At 44.6% G+C, this 20,141-nt stretch overlaps 1 protein-coding gene across 1 annotated transcript in view; it reads right to left on the bottom strand.

Moving 5' to 3' along the window:
• The window catches only part of NTN3 (netrin 3), a 108,236-nt gene that overhangs the window by 54,862 nt on the left and 33,233 nt on the right, over nt 1-20,141 (bottom strand). The window contains exon 3 of the mRNA XM_063314641.1: nt 2,794-2,982. Within this exon, the coding sequence (XP_063170711.1) occupies nt 2,794-2,982 (189 nt within the window). The remainder of the gene's footprint in view (nt 1-2,793; nt 2,983-20,141) is intronic.

Genomic DNA, 20,141 nt, shown 5'->3' on the forward strand with positions numbered 1-20,141 from the left:
GTCTCGTCTATCTAGTAAGGCTGACAAACAGGGCTAGAAAGTCAGAGAACGTGTACCTTATCTGTTTTATGGGACAGCTGTCCCTGGGCACGGGTCCTGGTTCTGAATGGAACAATGTGGGGTGGAAAATTAAATGTTTCAGAAAATTGCTCTTGAAACCACTGTTGCTGTTGTTTTTTTCCATGGGGGGGTGGAATCTCTGTCTTTAAATTAGTTCGTAACAACGAATAATTTCACTGTAATCAAATTGGGCAGCTAAAATGGATAAAGTGGCAACCAAAGTTGCAATTAACATTTTTTTTCCTCCAAGAGACCACCCTTAGGAAATGCCCCCACATATATGCACATCTCTTGGGGCATGCAAAAGCTTTCAGGATCACAGTAATATGAGAAGACTGTATGCTATTGAATTGTTGAGAATATTTGCAAGCTTAGCAAAGATATGGCTTTTTTTCAACCGATAATTTAAAGTCCTTTAAAGTTCCACATTCCAATATGGAAGAAGACTTCCCATTGTGGAGAGGAAATATCTCCTGTCTCGTTCCCCCTGCAGTGTATTCCCTGACCTGAAAATCTGTTTCTGAGGTCAGGACTCCCAGTGCTTCTAAAATCCCAAAAGTTGGTGAGGAGCATAGCTTCCTAGGAGCCCTGTGCCACCCATGTCCAGCTCCTGACAAAACCTGGATCTGCTGAAGAATAACAAGTCTTATTCAGGGTTTCTCAACCTCGCCAAATTTAAGATGTGTGGACTTGAACTCCCAGAATTCCCTAGCCAGCATGCTGGCTAGGGAATTCTGGAAGTTGAAGTCCACACTTCTTAAAGTTGGCAAGGTTGAGAAACACTGCACTCCTTCTGTTCCTCCAAAGTCACCAGAGTCTTCCGACATGGAGCTTAGTGGATTGCACCACTGCTCCTCTCCCCAATCCAAGTTTTCAACTGCAAATTTCTCCCAGAAAAATTCAACTAAATGAGCCTGATTGGAGATGGGGGAAAACCAGCTTTGCTCTCAATTTTCCCCTTTGCATCCAGATGTCTGACTGGTAGGACCTTTTCAACTATGCCAGATGAAGCCACTCCCTTCCTTGCAGGGATTGGCACATTGAGACAGCTGGCAAAGGTCTGTGGGCTTAGAGGAGTCCCTGTCTACCCAGGGGTGCCATGCAGAATAGAGACCACAGCACTCCGAACCAGGAGCAAGACTCTCATTGGCTCGCCACTCATTTCTTCAATCCTAGTTGGCGGGCTGCCATCTTACATTATCTCAAACGAGTACTGGCTCCTTCAAGTCTGATGCCAGCCTTGTTTCTTTTCTGACCAATAAAGCGGAAGCACATCGCCCTCCTGCAGATGTTGGCAGGGCCAGGTGGCTCCACTCATGAGGAGTTGCTCTGACAGCACTTTTCAAGGCAGTCCCAGATGGGATGATGGGAAGTCTGAAGGAAGAAAAGCCCCAAACTAGGGTATAACAGGTAAAATCTGAGAATACATCCAAGAAATTGATCATTATCTAATGCCAGGCTTCTTGGCTCTTCCCCAGATGGTGGGCTGGGATGTTGGTTGAGTCCAGATAGGCGTGGCTTGTGCTGTGAGTCTTGTTATGGTGCCTTGGTTATTGCCTTATGATTATTTTAACTCTGTTTTGTATTTTGTTGAAAATCTCTCTCTCTCTCTCTCTCTCTATTTCTCTCTCTCTCTCCTGAGTAACATACATAAAATGAGGAGCCATGTAAATTCCCTAAATAAATAAGTAAACAGATGCACTTTTGATTTAATATTTCAGTGTTGAGACCGCCTGACTCCATGGCGATTCTGGGCGGCTTACAATTAAAAAAGAATTAAAAAGAAAACAGATATATCAAAGAAAAGGGAATACAAACCACAAAGCATGAAGCAATTATTTTATGCCGACAGAGGAATCTACGCAAAGTAAAAAAAGGATCTCATTTTTTTTTGTCTTTGATTCTAAACTCAGATACATAATTTGCACCTTGAATACACTGGAAAAAAACACACATGAATGCGTGCGCGCACACACGGATCAAAGTTCCTCTATCAGCCTCCACCTAAAGCACTGTAGGAGGCTGCATACAACCCAGAGAACATGGGAACCTGCACCAAGCACCATTCATGCTAGACCAATGTGCATATTAGCTTCTGTAGATCTGCTGTAATTCTAACAGCAGGACTGGATATTGGCCTATATAGGATGCTCTGAATGGCAGAAGAAAGGCAGTTCCTTGGCCTGTGAAAGTTAGGGCTACCCATGTCACTAAAGAACAAGTTAAAAATAAACCTGACCATTGCAAAAACAGGTGCAAACAGACTACCTTACTCAAAAGAAGTTAAATAGTCACTAACATTAGGCTAGAAGAAAAAGGTAACACAACAAAGTTTGTAAGACTAGTGCTCAATTCATTGTACTTCACAAAATGGTGATAGCTTCCTAACCTTCTTCAGTTAATCTTACTGGATCTCAGCTCTTGGCTTTTCTGGTGAGATTATCTAGGGCAGTATTTTTCAACCGTGGCCACTTTAAGATGGGTCAACTTCAACTCCTAGACTTTCCCAGCCAGCATGTGTGGACTTCAACTCCCAGAATTCCCCAGCTAGCATGCTGGGAAATTCTGAGAGTTGAAGTCCACCCATCTTAAAGTGGCCAAGGTTGAGAAACATGGATCTAAGTGGTTCCAATTCTGTTTGAGTGGATTATACCTGCCAAAGGCACAGTCCAACTCATCCTGCTTGACACGCTTGCTGGTCCCCAAGACTGGCCGATCCCTCTTGTTCCTTACCTCTGCAGGCCTTGCGATCAGTGATAGATTTGCTCACATCCCGGTAGAAGCCCTCTTTGCAGTAATGGCAGTGCCGTCCAGCGGTGTTGTGCCGACAGTTGAGGCAGACTCCACCACTCTTCCGCCCAGACAGTTTGTAGAGCTCCATGTTGAAACGGCAACGACGGGCATGGAGGTTGCAGTTACAGGCTGCAGGGAAGAGGTGGAACAGGTGAGAAGGGATGTCCATTGCTCAACCCTCAGCAAGACGCTGGCTATAAACAGCTAAGCGAATAGGAATCCTCACGCCAATTGCATTGAAAAAGAGTGGCCTTTAATTTGATGGGGTTGACCCACCAAAGTCTTGCCCAGTCCAATGACAAGGTTAGGGTTAGGGTTAGGAAAGCAGACAATTTTTTAACTGAAATAAAGCTCTCCTACAGAGTCGACCGGACTACCGCTAAAATCTGATAGCCAGGCTCATAAAGGGTTCATAAAAGAGACCCTCAGACCATCAACCCCCACCACCAACGTGGCACCACCATAGCGCTGTCCAATGTCCATGTCCTTGTTACTCACATCCCAAGGATACTGAGAACATCCTTGGCATCAACGCATTCTGGGCCACTCTATCCAGTGCCAACGATACCAGGATGACCAAGCGGTCCTTTGTCCTCGCACCTGGGCTAGGACTAGGGCAGTATTGTTTAGGTCAGGTCTTCCAAAGTTTGAGCCAACTTTCTTCATTATGCAGAGTACTACTCCATCAATGAAAACACTGAGCATCATCACAGAAGATAAAAGTCAGCAATGTTGTGCCTCTGGGTATCACGTATGACCTCCTCTCCACACACACACCAAGTTTTTAAAAATGCCCCAAATCTTCACAAGACCCTTAAAACTAACAGCCTAAATGTCTTGTGAAATTTTGAATGAGAATGCCGAAATCTTGCAAAATTGAGTGTTCTTCCAATATCATGTCCATGAAAAAACAAACAAACAAACAAACACCCCTATTTTGCTTTCTACACCATGGACCACATACAGTCTTCAAACCACAGATAGAGAACCGCAGGTATACAGCAAACTGGGATTATAGCAGACAGTCATTTGCAGATCACACCACAGTATCTGGGCCAAAAGCTAAATGCCCAATAATCGTCATTGGCCAGATGCAGATGTCCCAACAACTATGAACCAGAGAGAGAGTATGGACTATTAGAGAAGGGAGTTGGCTCCTTCATTATTACTTTTTACAGAACTGGTTAAAAACAACAAAGTTAGACTAAATGCTCAGTGATTAATGCTCTTTTTTATTTTATAGAGTTTCTTTTCTGTATTATCAGTTGTCTTATACACTCACAATGCAGAAGCCATGGGCATCTGTGGGGGACGGGGTGAACATCTGTAAGATGGCAGACCTGATGTTGCAATCAAAGCCCTGCCCCTTTTATATGTGTATGGGCAGGTCTTTGGTTGGGCAGAGACTAAGGAAGATGACCTTGACAGAGATAGGTGTCAGCCTTCCCAGGCAGACCAGTCAGGAAACACGACCAGATGAGCTGATACTACTTTATTGCCAGGTTTCATTAACAGAATCTTGCAAGTCTAAAAGTACAAATCTCCCGCCATCTCCTTTACAGCCCGAGAAGCTAGGGAGGGTCCCTTCTCAGCCTCTTTCTCCACCCATTATGCAGCTGCAGGCCATACCCTCTCTTATCTGATAGTTCCCTAGGTAGCATCTCTTTCCCTGTCTCCCAAGGTCTTTCCCACATACCATTACATAGGCCAGACCCATTATCCAAGCAACAAGGGGTAAAACATGGCTGAGGTCTAAAACCAGACAGTATACACAAAAGGACTTAGGCAGACACCTCCCTAATCCACATGAGTATAAAGGGGCGGCGGCGGGGGGGGGGGAACATAGTCAGACTTGCAAGGTTTTGTTACTATAGCCAATATCAATAAAGGTAGTTTTAGCCTTTGTGTGGAATGGATTTCTCGGTTTGGTCTACCTAGTTGGGTTGACAGGTTTCAACATTGTACCCACCATCTGGCATATTTTGATCCCCTTCAAAGCAAGCAATTCAAAACTACAATGAATCATGGATTGATCCATAAAATTAACTTGAAACATCCAGTATTTGGCTGTGCCAGTATCTGCTGTGATGTCCAGCCACAGTCAGCCTGTTAAAACAAATCCCAGAGCCTCTTGTACTGATGAAAACTATTTCATCCTATCCTAACCTTTCCCACCAAAAGCAGCAGAAGGAAAAGAAATTAATGCAATTTTGGGAAAATCCAGAGTTAACTACCCCCTAGCCAACATGCTCTTAAATGCTCACACGATGATGTCCTCCTGGAATGGTACCAGTTGAGATTCTTGAACCCAGCCTGTTGCTTGTTCAAATATTTTAACATACCACAAAAATCCTGATTTTGAAGCCCTGGCATGAAGACGTGAAACAAAAAGTGGGGAGAACTGTTTTCCATCCATAGGAATCCCTGATTCTTCCCCAGATGGTAAGTTCCATCCAAAGACCACCCGTCTTGGCCTGGGCTGGGGGATTCTTTCTTATTCCTTGCCAGAGCTATTATGGAACATGAACAGTATCAGCTGCAGCCAAGTTACAAAGCTGAGAACACAGCCAGAAGGCTGCAGAGAGACCTGCTAAAGTTATTTTCCCCTTCGCCACCTTCAGGCACACCCTTGCCCCCTTCTTTTGATTAGCCCCAGAAGCCAAACGAGGGCTTGTGGATCCTTGTGTGCAGCTACAGACCCTTCAGAGGGGATCACTACCAACTCCTGTTTTAACGCACTCAGAGAAAGATAATGGAAACAGGACATCTTCCAGCAGCACATGATGGTGTGCTTTGCCCTGGTCCCACCCCCTTCTGGTCAGATCCAGGCCAGAGTGAGAGTTTTTCCAGGCAAGCTGCGAAATTCATTAATGTGTCAGCCCAAGATTTAACTGCTGGCTCTGCTTATCATTTACATGAATTTTTGTCCCTGTTTGCAATTCTCATGCCTTCCCCCCCCCCCCCCCCATGCAACTGCAGAGGGCCAGGACGATTGGAGAAAAGGGGCTCCTGGAGGTGAAAGAGGCAAAAAGCCTGTGCGGGAAGGTGCTGGAAGTCCAAAGAGATTTATACCAGCTAGAATAATGTTTCCCAATATTTTCCCACAAACATTGCTGCACTCTACTTCACAGCACAAAGATGGTGATCATATGTTTCCAGAGTGCATTGGATTCTACATTAAAATGCGATGTAAAAAAATACATTAAAAAAATTAAGAAAAGCAACCCAAAGCCACCAGATCTCCTTTGAAGAGTTCCTGATAATGGGGCATGACCAGTCATTCCCTTGAATAAAGAATTCTTTCAGAAGACTATCTTCAAAAGCCTTCCCAACGCTGAACTATTGTCTGTAAAGTAGGACACGCAACCATCCCAACCTTACAAGGTCACAGGAAAGCTTACTGTGGGATGTATTATGGAATCTTTGTCACACAAAACTTTTAAGGAATGATGGCTTTTTGTTCAGGAAAAAATCCACAATGTGGAGGAGGAAGGCGAGGAAGAAACCACAAAGGTCACTGTTTATCCTAACTATGGAGCGGCAGAGTGCAGAAAATGGCATTGTTACGGGGTCACAAAAGATTTCTCTATCCATTGCCAACAGTTGCATTGGGATAACTTCTATTTTGCGTGGGACCCTAGCTGATAAACCTCAGGCTTCTACTGAAAGTGGATCACTAAAGCTGAACTCTAATTACAGTAACTCCTGTCCTATTCAAAGATCTGGGAGTAAAGCTAAGCATGGACAGATCTAAAGGTGGGACAAATATGACTTGGGGTGGGCAGGACAAGGGTTGTTCTGTTTTCCTGTTTCATGGGAAACAGGAATTCACATTCATCTGAACTTCCCATTCTGAATAACGTGTGAAGCAGCAACCCTTGATGTTAATACACAGAGTTGGATTTGGTGAGACTTCGATGAACCATCACTGGACATGACGAGGCTGAAATCTGCACAAAACAACCTCCACCAAATGTTACTTAATTTTTTAAGGCTGCAGTATGGAAAAACAATTCCACGCATACACACATACTAATGATATGAAATAAATATAATTCTATTTTAGTTCCATTCAAACAGAAATCAAATCAAAGGTTTATTTAGTTATGGCATATTTACATCCTGCCAGACTCCCTGAGATTTCCAATATAACCAAGAGAATCACGGAACCAGTTTGTGACATAAAATTCACCAGTGTTGGTTAAATGGTGGCAACATTTTGGTCACTCATGCCCTGGTTATCTCCCATATAGACTACTGTGATGCGCTCTACATGGGGCTACCCTTGAAGAGTATCCGGAAGCTACAGCTGGCCCAGAATGTGGCCGCGCAGGTAATTTTAGGTGCCCCTAGGGTGGCACGTGTAACACCTTTACTGCGCGAGCTGCACTGGGTGCCAGTCTGCTTCCAGGTCTAATTCAAGGTGTTGGTTATGAACTTTAAAGCCCTACATGGCATGGGGCCAGGCTACCTGAGGGATCGTCTCATCCCCATTACATCGACCCATCCCACCCGGGCATGTAGAGGGGGCATACTATGGACCCCATCTGTTAAAGAGTTTCATCTGGCAGGATCGTGGAAGCGTGCCTTCTCTGCAGTAACGCCTGCCCTTTGGAACGTTCTTCCCCCGGAGTTGAGGCAGGTCCCCTCACTCCTGGACTTCCGAAAAAAATTAAAAACCTGGCTCTGTCAACATGCCTGGGGCAGGAAAGAGAATAGCTCTTCTTGGGGATGGTTAGCTCCATAGAATTGCCCTGTTTGCTTGTGGATAGAGAGAATATTTTAGCCATCTGGATTTTATTATATTTTAATGTATTTATATTTTTATATTATTGGTATTATTGTATATTATTTATATATATATTATGGTTAAATGTGAACCGTCCAGAGTCCCTCCTTGTGGGGGAGATGGGCAGTGATAAATTTGATAAATAAATAAAAAAAATAAATTACAGATTCAAAGCTCTGTGAAACAGCTTTGTCAAAGGCCATCAGGAGGGATGACATCTGGATCTCTAAGGGGTTGATCCTGTCCCCAATTTACCAATCCAATCCAAGGCCACAGCCATTGAAATAGAAGACACCTTCAAACAGAAGATGGTCTTTTCACAGCCTTTCTGTAGGAACTTCCTAAAAACCAGCAACCCTAATCTAACTGTTGAATACAGAACATATAATTTGCCCATAGAAAGGAAAATAAACCAATTAATTTACTCCATCTGGATACCTATAAGCATTCAGATCTAGCAGCAGCTCTCCATGTCTTAGCTTGCCCTCCTACTTCTCAAAAGGAACCTGCACTGGAGTCATGTTCTATTTTGGCTGAGACTCAGTCCTGCTGAGAAAAAGAACTGTTCCAGAAAATTACCTAAGTTTCTATGGATGGTTTGTCTTCCTTCTTTGTTTTCTACAATCACCATGCGCAGCAGGCAAAGGAAATTAGCCCCAAGGCTGAGTTGTGTGCTGAAGATGCCAAAGCAGCACCTTATGAAATGGTAACAAGGTGATGAGTTGGCAGGAAGGCTGATTCTAATGTAGATCCCTACTGTTGAGGAGAGATGGAAAAGATGATGCTCCCTGCAAGTATGCAGACTCATGATTTGTTATGTTGTAGAGCATAGTTAAAGTAATGGTAACATATGGCTGCGAGAGCTGGACCATAAGGAAGGCTGAGAGAAGGAAGATCGATGCTTTGGAACTGTGGTGCTGGAGGAAAATCCTGAGAGTGCCTTGGACTGCAAGAAGATCAAACCAGTCCATCCTCCAGGAAATAAAGCCAGACTGCTCACTTGAGGGAATGATATTAAAGGCCAAACTGAAATACTTTGGCCACATAATGAGAAGACAGGACACCCTGGAGAAGATGCTGATGTGTGGAGGGCAAAAGGAAGAGGGGCCGACCAAGGGCAAGGTGGATGGATGGATGACATTGTAGAGGTGATGAACTCGACCTTGGGGGAGCTGGGGGTGTTGACGACCGACAGGAAGCTCTAGCGTGGGCTGGTCCATGAAGTCATGAAGAGTCGGAAGTGACTGAACGAATAAACACAACAACAAAAAAAGAGAGCAGAAGTGTGCAGGGCCAGGCTCAAGAGCCATCCACACTCCTCAAAACCTTCACTGCAGCCCCAAGAAACCTCAAGAAAAGTGTCACCAAATTAATCCATTAATTCCAACTATCCATCATTATTTCAGTCATTGGCCCATATAAGGTTTAATATTGAAACTCTAAAATTAGTCACAAAATTACTAGCTATAGCTTAAAATGGCATTTATAAGCAATTCAAAGAATCACCAATGATATTAAGTGATAGCAATGTACAATTCATACATTATATTGTGACTATAAAGCTAAAATCATAAAACTGAAATCCCTTATTACTTTCTATTGTTTTTAGGCTGCAATTGTATGCTGTCTGGTTGCTTTGAGTTGGGCAGCCCATAAATGTGAGCTATAAACAAACAAACAAATCTTTCTGGAGTGCTACATTACTCAAAGGGTGGCGCTCAAAAGTTGTGCATTTCTCTCATAATAGAGAAGAAAAGCAGGTGGGCTCCATCATTCCAGAAGTTCTAAATTCTACACAAAAGTAAGACTCCTTTTAGGGCCAACTGAAAGTGTAGGAAATAGTGGGCAAGCTGTTGAGTTTTGAGGTATTCATCATCAGGCCCAGTGGCTAAAAATTCAGGAAAAATATTGACTATACTGAGGTGCTCCTGTGATGATGGTGGCCTTTAATTTACCAGATTTTCAATGTTGTCACTCAGCTTTATTTTAGCATCTCTATTGCTGTGGAGTTGAGGAAGCAGGATAGAAAGAGTGTTGATGCTTTTGAACTTTAGTTTTGGAGATGACATTTGAGAATACCATGGATAGCCAGAACCCAAACAAATGGGTCATAGAACAAATCAGTGCAGAGTTCTCATTCCCACCAGTCACAGAGGACCATGATCAAATTATCACATTTGGATACAGTATTCAAAGACATATGCTCTCTTGAAAAGTCTGTAATGCTGAGAAAAGAGGAAGGAAAGAGAAGGTGAAGATCAAAAGCAGGGTGGATGGATTCAGTTAGAGCAACGAAGGGTGCAACATTGAAAGACCTGAAGACCATGTTAGGGACAGACCATCATGGAGAAAAGCCATCTTTGTGGTCACTAAGAGTTGATCTGACTGTACATAATCCATCCATCCATCCATCCATCCATCCATCAATTTCTACAAAAGGAGAACTATTCTGAATATTACCCCCTTGGGGCTTGTACAACCCCTCTGAAATCTTGCCAAGTCTTAGGGTCAACTTACAGTAAACAAGTAAGCTGTCTTTTCCAACTCTGAAAACCGCCAGACATATCTGGTCATCAATACAGTAAGCAGTTAAAATGTGGCTGGTGATTAAACTACATTTGTACTGGGTAATAGCCTTAGGGGAGTGGACTTGAAGAATGAGTCCAACCAAGTCCAGAAATGGGGTTCAGTTGTAAGCTGCTAAAAAAAAAAATCCAGCAGGCAGTCAACCAATGTGGTAGGCTTGGCAAGAGCATCTCCATTCTCTTCCTTAACATGACTGTGCTTGAACCTTACTGCTAAGCATGCCGTTTGCACACGCTTCGCTTTCCCTCCCAAGTTGCAGAGAGGAAGAGCAGCTAAAAACTTGTCTTGCAACCACAAGCCAGTTTTGCTGCAGCTCAATCTTCCTCTGTCTCATGTTAATCACTAATTACAGGCCTGAATGGTCCCTGCTGTTTGAGGGTATTAATAAGAATTTAATTGCATGCTTTTGGGCTAATTATATAGCAGCTTGCTTCCTTCCTTGCATAAGCCCAGCCAATTCCCCCACTCCATTCTTTCTTTTTTTCCCCTTTTTCTTTAATTCACAGAACTAATTAACTGATCACAGGTTCAAATAATTTGTAAATAATGGGGAAATGATTACCCAAGGCTGTCACTCTTACTCCTTTGCACAGGCTACTGAAATTCCCTGGTGATGCTGGAACCTGTCTCTTCTCCAGCACAGCGTCTGAGAACTGGCTAGGAATGATGAGCCAGTGGGAGACTCTTCCTGAAATTTTAAAGCGTCCATCTGTGCCAAACCCACAACCAAGTGGAGCTTTACTCCATACTGCTGGTGGAAAAGGGTCGGCTGTCTACAGTCCCTGCGATCTGCAGCTGTTCCTTTCACCAAGCAAGAGAATCCAGGTCTTGGAAACAGCTGCCACACCCTCTACCACCCAGCCATATTCATAAAGTAGTTGTGGAGTGCCATGCTATGTTTACTTTGGCTCCGAAAACTAGCTGGGTTGGCCAAGCAGCCCTAAACACAGTAGCTGTTTAATGGATGCCCATCTCAGTGTTCAGAAATAAAGAAAAGCCTTGCAGGTTCAGACTGGGGAGAAAGCTGTGAGCAGGACGACCTGCCAAAACATGATTTTACTGAGACCCAAAGAGCTGGCACCATATTTGACTTCTCAGTGCCCTTCTTGAAAGATTTCTGGGTTATATACAATTGAAACCAGAGCTTTTCTTTTGGGATTGATGGATAAACAGTTGGGAAAAAGTCATGGGACTTTTTGTACATGATAGCTGCAGCGAGATTATTGTATGCACAAAGGTGGAAAGATTCAGCACTACCCACGATGGAGGAATGGATGGTGAAGATGATGGAACTTGCCGAGATGGCCAAATTGATGTCTTTGATCAGAGAAAAAGACATTATCAAAGTTTATTGCTGACTGGAAACCCGTCATAGACTTTTTGCGTGAAACAGAAAAAATGAACTTATGATTTATGGTTTTGATTATTAGGCAGGATAGATTATAGAAAAAAGAGAGTTATGATGTAACTGTAGAGTAAGAGGTAAACTTATAATGGAACTTATAGCTGCTGTAAAGAAGATCGGAAGCTACTTCTTTGTATCTTTTTTCTTTCTTTTCTATTATTCTTTTACTTTCCCCCCCTTCCTTGCAGTTTTAGCTTTCCTTTTGATTTATTTCTTTTTCTTACCTTATTAGTTTTTATTTTCCTTTTTGAAAAATCTTTAATAAAAGATAGATAGATGATAGACAGATTTCTAGGTTTAAAACCATGTACAGAATCTTATGATAACAATAACAATGATGATGCATTGCTTAAGGGATGCTGCATGCGAAAAGAAAATTGGTCTGTTCAGGAAAAGTGTGGGTAAAAAAAAAGGGTCTATTGTGGGAAGTTCATTCTTCCTGTGCAGGAAGATCTACATTTGGGGAAATGGGGGATAAAAATGGGAACGATGTAGAAAGAGGCAAGAGGAAGGGGAGGAGCATATGAAAAAGTGTTTTTTTTCTGTGAAATATCGATGGCATGAAAATGCTGGTGGTTATTATTATTATTTAATTCCTCATTTTGCAACCCGTTCACCCCCTCAGCTCTTCACTGCAAAGAAGACAGGAAGTGTCAAAGCACACCAAGAAAGCCTGCTTCTTCCTGATATAGATCATAGCTGTGGAAGGAGAAGACAAGTTCCTACATGATCATCAGGGACAGAGTTTGGTGGCCAACGCTCGGAGAAATGGGATAGTTTGGTGTCTGTTTTCTCTACTACTGCTCAACGTTTTCTGCCAGCTCTCCCTGCTGAGCTGTTTTCTTAAAAAACAGATGTGGCCTAGAGAATTCAGAGATGCTTCCTGGATTTTTTGTCTGTGCTTTACTAAACCTAAAGCAACGAAGGACGCCACCTTTTGCTGTAATTTTCTCTTCATTGCCACCATCAGCCTAGCTGCCAGGCAGAAAACCAAATGAGCAAAACAGCAGGATTTGCTCTTTTTCAAAGTCTTCTCCCTGCAGCTGGAAATTTGAGGAATCAATGTCTGAGTTTTCCTGGTTCCCCTCTTCCCTCTCCACCCTTCTTTCCTTTCACGTTGTGCCTTTTAGATGATAAACCTGAGGTTGGAGCTGGTCCTGTTAAGCTGAGATGCAGAAAAAGGTGGGTAGAGGTGACAGATCATGGGATTTATCAATAAACTAGAACAACAGAGAAGTTCCTATTATATTAGTTCTTAATCTGTTAGGAGTTATTCTATGAGGTCCTCTTTGAAAATAGGTTGATCCAAACCTGAGATTGAAATTTTGCAGGACGTGAATTTTGAAAGCATCCCAGATAAGTGACTTGGCTATTTTCTCTTTCTTTTTTGGAGAGTAGGGATGGTGGGACAGGCAAAAAAGGGCTCTGGATCTACTGAAACTATTATGGAAATTGGGTAATTAAGTCTGCACGAGAAGATACCATTGGCATCAATCGTGAGTTTTGCTTAGAGTCTAATACTTTTTTTAAAGCAATGAATTTATACTGAATTGGTCCTAGTTTTGGAGTTTGTTTCATTTCTGCAGCAAAAGCCGGTGCCCAGAGTTCTGATAGGGCAGATCCTCTTTTCCCAGGAACCTGATGCCTGTGGAAGATCTCCGTTATGCATTATGCATGCTGCATCCCCAAAGCATTAATAACTCCATGGAAAGGGGAACTTTATTGAGAGTCTCAGCAACAACCACGCATGCACATGTGTGCACACACACACACACGTACACACTTATTCAGTCAGTGGGAGGGTTTTATGCAGATTCGCCTTGATTTCCTTCTATTGATGGAGTTCCCACCAGAATACCAATAGCCTTGCCAAACAAAGGGGGAGCTCAAGAAAGCACAAAAGAGGGTCACTTCCCTCTGACCCTTGACCTTTAACCTTTCATTTTCCTGGGATTACCACATGCAATCCAACAGTCCCTACTGATGAGGGAGGGGTGCCCCGTTTCGAATACCATAAATCACTGTCTCCATGTTATCCCAATTTTGCCTTTTGGAAGACCTCTTCTCCTTGGTCTTCAGGCAATAAAACCTGGGGGTGGGGTTATGTTTGGATTTTAGCATCTATGCCTCATCTTTCACCCCCCCCCTTCTGATCTAACTACAACCCATTGAGACAACGGATGCCACTGATGGTAGGGTCCTCTCCCTCTTACCCCAAAGGTTGGCAAGAGGAAAAAATATTTGCCTGTAAGCACATGCATTTGATACCCCTATAGAAGGAGTTGCTACCATTTCAATAGATGGAAGCACTTGGTTGACCTTGTTTGGACTTGGAAGCAAAGCAAGATCAGTCTGGATTTGGAGCTGGATGGCTGGAGACTATCAAGTCCCAGGGCTCTAGGCTAGAGTGGGAAGTAACAACAGCAGCAAAATCTGGGGGAAGGCAATGGTGAGCGGGGTGGAGACTCTGAGCATTCCTGTCCTAGAAGAACGTATAGGGCAGTTGAAGGCAGCCGGGAACGTATGTCCTGGAAGAACCCACAGCTGAGCCATGTAGAGTTTGAAAGGTATGAACCAACACTTTGGATTGAATCTGAAAGTAAACCAGTTCAAGAAGAACTCTGGCCAATGAGACTTCCTTTTCTGTGACTTGGGAGTCACTTGGGAGAAGTAGGAGCTGTGCTGTGGTCATCTGCTATGTGGTGTCAAGCAGATGGCCAGAAGGTGGCGCTGCAAGAACAAGCTCAGCCATTGACCTGACCAACCCATGAAATTCTGCCTGGTCCCTCTCATTGCAATGTATTGCTCTGGTGCAAACTGACCTGGAGTCACACTGCTGGTCAACCACCCCTGCCCCTTCGATGAGTAGCTTTCAAAGAAAGGGACAGTATCACTGGTTGACATTCTTCTTGGGAGGGAGGGATTCAGGAACACCTTGGGAGGGTTCCACAAATGGACAGCTCCAAGCCGGAGGCAAGCCCTGGAGATGCATTCTTTGGAGAGCCAAAGAGGCGGGCTGTCGTGCAATCCTGCCAGGACTCAACCCTTCTGAACAGGGCTCCAAGCAATGGTATGGTGGGGGTCCAGCTGCCTTGGGAACACCCTACCATGCTTTCAATGTCATCAGCAGCATCCACAGGGGGGTGTAAGAAGGGTCAGATGGATGAAAGCAGCATTGCATCATCATTCCACAACCCCTCTGTGCATCGTGGCATGCACGCATGCCCCAGGGGCATTACAAGGGCAGACCTTGTGATGCAACACTGCAGTGCTGCTTTTATCATTTGGATAAATGAACGTTTTAGCAACTCAGAGAAGTTAGGAGTTGGCCCCAACCCAGCACTGACACCAAGTCTCTTCTCTTTAGCCACAGAGGGTGAGACCAGCAAGCCTTTCTGCAGAATGTTTTGGTTTGCTTTGGTTTCATACCGCTGCTGCCATCTCAGCTTGGTGCCCTTGGCCAGCAAAGCCGAAAATGTATCTTCTCTTGTAATATCAGAAACTGGCTAAAATCTTTGGAACAAAAATAAGTAAGCTGAGAAAGAAAATCTTCCCCATACTCAGGCACAATACTTTGGAGGAAGAGAGTGGGAAAAAATCTTGGGGGAGATGGGCAGTAATTAAATCTGAATAATGAATGAATGAATGAATGCATGGTGGTTTCCTGCCTTGGTGAGAACTCTAAGATCATCTAGTTCATCCTTTGCATTGGGTGTTTGCTTAGCCTCTGACATTCCTAGAGGGATGATTTTTCCAAATTAGAAATCATCATCATCCCAGGTCCTTGGGAAGGACTCGATAGGTAGGCAAAAACGCCAGATCCAGTCTAAGCATCTGGCCGATTGTGCGATCAACCATAATGCCAAATTCACCATTTGGTAGCATGCAAACTCTGGATGTTTTCAAAATACACTAAGAGTTTGCAGTTGCTGCTTCTTTTTTTTACTAGCCACATACATTTTTTTTAGCAAAAGGTACACATAAAATCCAATCATGCCACTCTCCACCAATCTTTGATTAAGTAGAACATTCTCATTCTAATGGCAAAGTTAGGCAAGCTATCCTCAAAGGTTTCTCTTGCTGTTTTCTTCCCTCCTAGAAGTTTCACTCAAGCAGCAGAAACCTTACTTCTTTGCCAACTTTCAGCAGCCAGAGAGGGGAAGAAGCTATGACTGGGTCTGAGTGTCTCATCACTACCATGTCATGAGTCATGGAGTTCCCCTGGAGACTCAGTGAAGTAAGAAAGCAAGATGTAGCAGACACCATCTCTCAGTCTTTTGCAACTTCCCTGATACAATTATTCTAATTCAGACATTACCCTCCAGACAATCCTAGGACAGGAGGCTGTAGCCTTGCACCCAATTGCATTATCCGTATTTATACAGCTGCCTACATTTTCACATTCCTGCCCAGAGGTGAAGGAAGCAATGTAGCTTCTGTCTGCAGGCAAGCAACAGAAAAGGAATGCACTGTCTTCTAAACACAGCCCCCAAATTTCATATAAATATAAAATGTTAAATCCAAGGTTTATTGTCCAAAAATCCTGCACAGAGTGTGAGGCAATACACTCAGCCAGGGATGGTGCCACGCTACAAAGTCATTAATCAGCACATGATGACAAGTTACACAATGCGTGCCACACCTGCCCACTTCAGAATCTGCTTTTGGATTAGTTTCTTAAGCAAAATCATTCTGAAAATAGTTTTTCTTCTTTTCTAATGTAAATTAAATTCAGAATGAAGCTCAGATGCAAGATGGGGGCAATCCAGGCCAGAGATGGATGTCCTGGGACTTTTTTGGTCTCTGCCTAGGAGAACACAGCCCCTGGCAGAGCGTGTTCCCACATGTGTAACCTGGTTACTGAATTGGCCCATTTTATGGGATTCTCACAAGACGCTGAACCAGAAAATAGACCAATGGACTAAGCTGGCAGAACACACAAAGGCATCCACGGCCCCGCCCCCCAAGATTAAAACTATCCAAATCTAATCTAGGCCCAGTTTGGTGTCGTGGTTAAGGCACCAGGCTAGAAACCAGGAGACCGTGAGTTCTAGTCCTGCCTTAGGCACCAAGCCAGCTGGGTGACCTTGGGCCAGTCCCTCCCTCTCAGCCCTGGGAAGCAGGCAATGGCAAACCACTTCCAAAATCTCACCACGAAAACTGCAGGGACTCATCTAGGGGGTCGCCAGGAGTGAAGACTGACTTGAAGGCATCAAAACAAAAAAGCCCAACCCCCCCTCCCCAACCCAACCCAACCCAGCCACAATCTTAACCAAACTGTGAGAATGCAACCTCTAGTTTGGAATTAACCAGCCTCGCTACTTTACTGTTTCCTTTCTTTTTTCTCCACTGCACTTTCATTCACTGAATCAATAGCCTGAGGAAAGGGAGTTAATGGGGGGTTTGCAACTGTAGGTCATGATATCCCTCCTCCAGGGGTCACAAGTGTCTCTGAAAAGGTCACCTGACCACGCTTGCATTGGCAAAGGGGGAGAGTTGCCAACATTCGGTCCTGCTTTGCCTCTGCAAACCCCCAGTTTTGAAAGATGGCTAAATCATGGATCTTTCACAACCATCCACCAATCACAGCAGCAATGCGTTGGGGCAGATGCTTTCCTGCCAGCTGCTGAGGGGCGGCAGGCTGTTTGGTAGCAGGTCCATAGTTTGTGGATTGTCTGTGGATGTTCCTGTGGAGTGAAGTTCAGAATTTTTATCTGCTATTTTAAATCCCTAACTTTCTGAATGGAAAATGTTCGGGAGGCTGGTAAGAGAAAAATGAAATATGACCTCTTTTGTTTTGTTCCTTCAAGTCAGTGTTGACTCCTGGTGACTGCCTGGACAGGTCCCTGCAGTTTTCTTGGCAAGAATTTGGAAGTGGTTTGCCCTTGCCTCCTTCTTAGGGCTGAGAAGGAGTGACTGGCCCAAGGTCACCCAGCTGGTTTTGTACCTCAGGTGGGACCAGAACTCACGGCCTCCCAGTTTCTGCACAAAAACATTATAGTTTATTCAACAGATCATAATTTTACAACGTAGCTTAGTTCACTGAATGAAATTAGCTATTCCCTCACATGTGTTCTGTATTGGCTGGGTTCCCACATTGCTCTAAGTCATAAAGTAGTTTGTTTGGCAGTGGCTTAGCATGCTGCATGAAAGTGGAATCCAGTCAGTTGTGGCTTGTTCAACAAACTAGGATGAGGTCTCATCATGGCTTAGCTGAACTTGACCATGCTGGCGGTGGGTACAGTCAATACTGGGCACAGTAGTGCCATAGTGGGCAGACCAATCTCTTTTTAACCCTCCCTCCCTCTTCACTGAGGAATGGGCTAGATTATACTGATATCCTGATCAAATCCCAGAGCTATCAGAACAGCTTTGAGGAATGCACCAAAGCAGGAAAGCACATACACCATCCAGACCTGATACCTGCATTAGGGATCCATGGCTATGGAAGATACTTCTGACAGCTAGGTTGTGGTGAATTTGGGTTTTGCACATCATCAAGTCCATGGAGATAAGGGGCACCTTCTTCCTTGACAGACCTGTTCATTTTGTAGAAGTTGGAAAACTCTACTTTTGACATGAAGTAAGGACAGACAGGTGGAGAGGGCCTTTGAGCAGGGGCTGGGGGCAGTTGAGGACAGCAGTGGGCATTCCTGTCCTCCAGAAATGGTGAGTGAGCCATCCTCACGCTGGGGCAAGCAGCACGTGCAGATGAGCCCTAGCCTGGCCTCCTGCTCTCAGCCTGGTGCCATTTGACTCACCTTACTTTGCCAGCAGAGACGCTTCCAACTTTAAGTGGCTCTTTTGAAGGGCCTTGCTCTGGGTCTGGAGAGCCTGCACAATGTGTGAGTCTGGCTACAGACAGCAAACCACCCTGCCATGGGGCAGGAGGGGGGGCATCTTTTAATTGCTCCTAATTGCTGTGCCTGTTCCTGCTGGCCAGGGAGATGTCCCAGTTGAAAGACACAGAGGGGAATGCTTCAGGAGCTAATCCGGTTTTCAGCCGCTAAGCCTCTTTGGAGGTGTGTGATGTAGGAGCCCTTTCACACACAGCAGCACAAAGCCTGCGAAAGGAAAGGGGAAAGGAGGAGATGGGGCCGAGAGGAGAAAGTTTCACACGGCAGGCTCAGCTAAGCCGTTTTTGTGGAGCTGCCCTCCTTGGGGATGTCTTAAAGGGTCACTGGCTCCCTCCCTCCCTCCCCTCTCCCCAGTCCTTGGCTGGCATTCCCGTTTCTCTCCATCTGCCAAAGGGTTGACTCTCCATCCACACCCCAGACCAAGCAAAGGATGCTCAAGAGAGACCTCCCCAAGATGTGAGCTTGGCTGGATAGTGTTATAGAAGGAAGCAATAGGGTGTTCGTGAAGCAGGGCTGCATTCCCACAAGACACATACAGATAGTCCTCATTTAGTGACCACAATTGGGATTGATAACTTGGTTGTTAAGCGAAGCGGTCACGAAGTAAAACATGATTTTAGAGTCTTCTTTCGGCTTTCCTTTGCATTACACACCTGTGAAGGTCGTAAATGTGAGGATTGGTAGCAAAGTTACTTTCTCATCACCGTCATAACTGCAAAAGGTCGCTAAATGAGGCAGTTACTAAACAAGGACTACCTGTACCCCAGGTCAACTAAAGATCTAATCAACGCATTCACGTTACATCCAAACTTTAGGTTGGTGTTGACCTTGGGTAGCATGTGTGTGTGTGTGTATAACACAGCCTGTTTGATTAGTTTATGACTGAATATACTGGGTGAATTCAGCCAAGGGGTTAATTCAATAACCAAATTCAGCATTCTATGTGAATGCAGCCCCCAGCTCGGTGCTCAAATGTACCTTAGTTTTCTCTTGCTTCTGGTCTGGGGTTACATTACATCCAGCCTGCACTACGTTTCCAGCTGAACCAGTTTACTGATCTGGGTAGTTCGCTGAGAGCGGAGGTGATGTCAACAGGCAAGGCCTGGGTAGCTTAATTGAACAGAAGTTATTCATTGACCTTCCCATCCCATTCATCCTCCTGTTCAGACCACTGGGCCATTCTGTGACATCACAGCATCAAACCAACACTGCTTCAGCTTCACAGCAAGCCAGCCAGTGAGATCGAGGGCGGTGAAGAGGTTAGAGATCGTTAAAGAGCGTTAAAGAGCGTTTAGCCCAGGTTTCTTAACCTTGGCTGTTTTAAGATGTGTGGACTTCAACTCCTAGAATTCCCCAGCCAGCCATGGAAGGAAGGAAGGAAGGAAGGAAGGAAGGAAGGAAGGAAGGAAGGAAGGAAGGAAGGAAGGAAGGAAGGAAGGAAGGAAGGATCATATTATAATAAGCCAGTTATTCAAGGCAGGCCCGCGACTAGGGTCTGTGTCACCTGGGCAAACATGGATTCCGTGCCCATTTTGGCACCGCCCCAGTGCTCATTTTGGCGCCTCCTCCAGCGTGGTGCCTGGGGCACATGCCCCACTTGCTGCCCCCTAGTTGTGGCCCTGATTCAAGGTAGTTCTTGAAAAAAAGATTT

Source organism: Candoia aspera, chromosome 14 (assembly GCF_035149785.1).
Source record: "Candoia aspera isolate rCanAsp1 chromosome 14, rCanAsp1.hap2, whole genome shotgun sequence".
Classification (NCBI taxonomy): Eukaryota; Metazoa; Chordata; class Lepidosauria; order Squamata; family Boidae; genus Candoia; species Candoia aspera.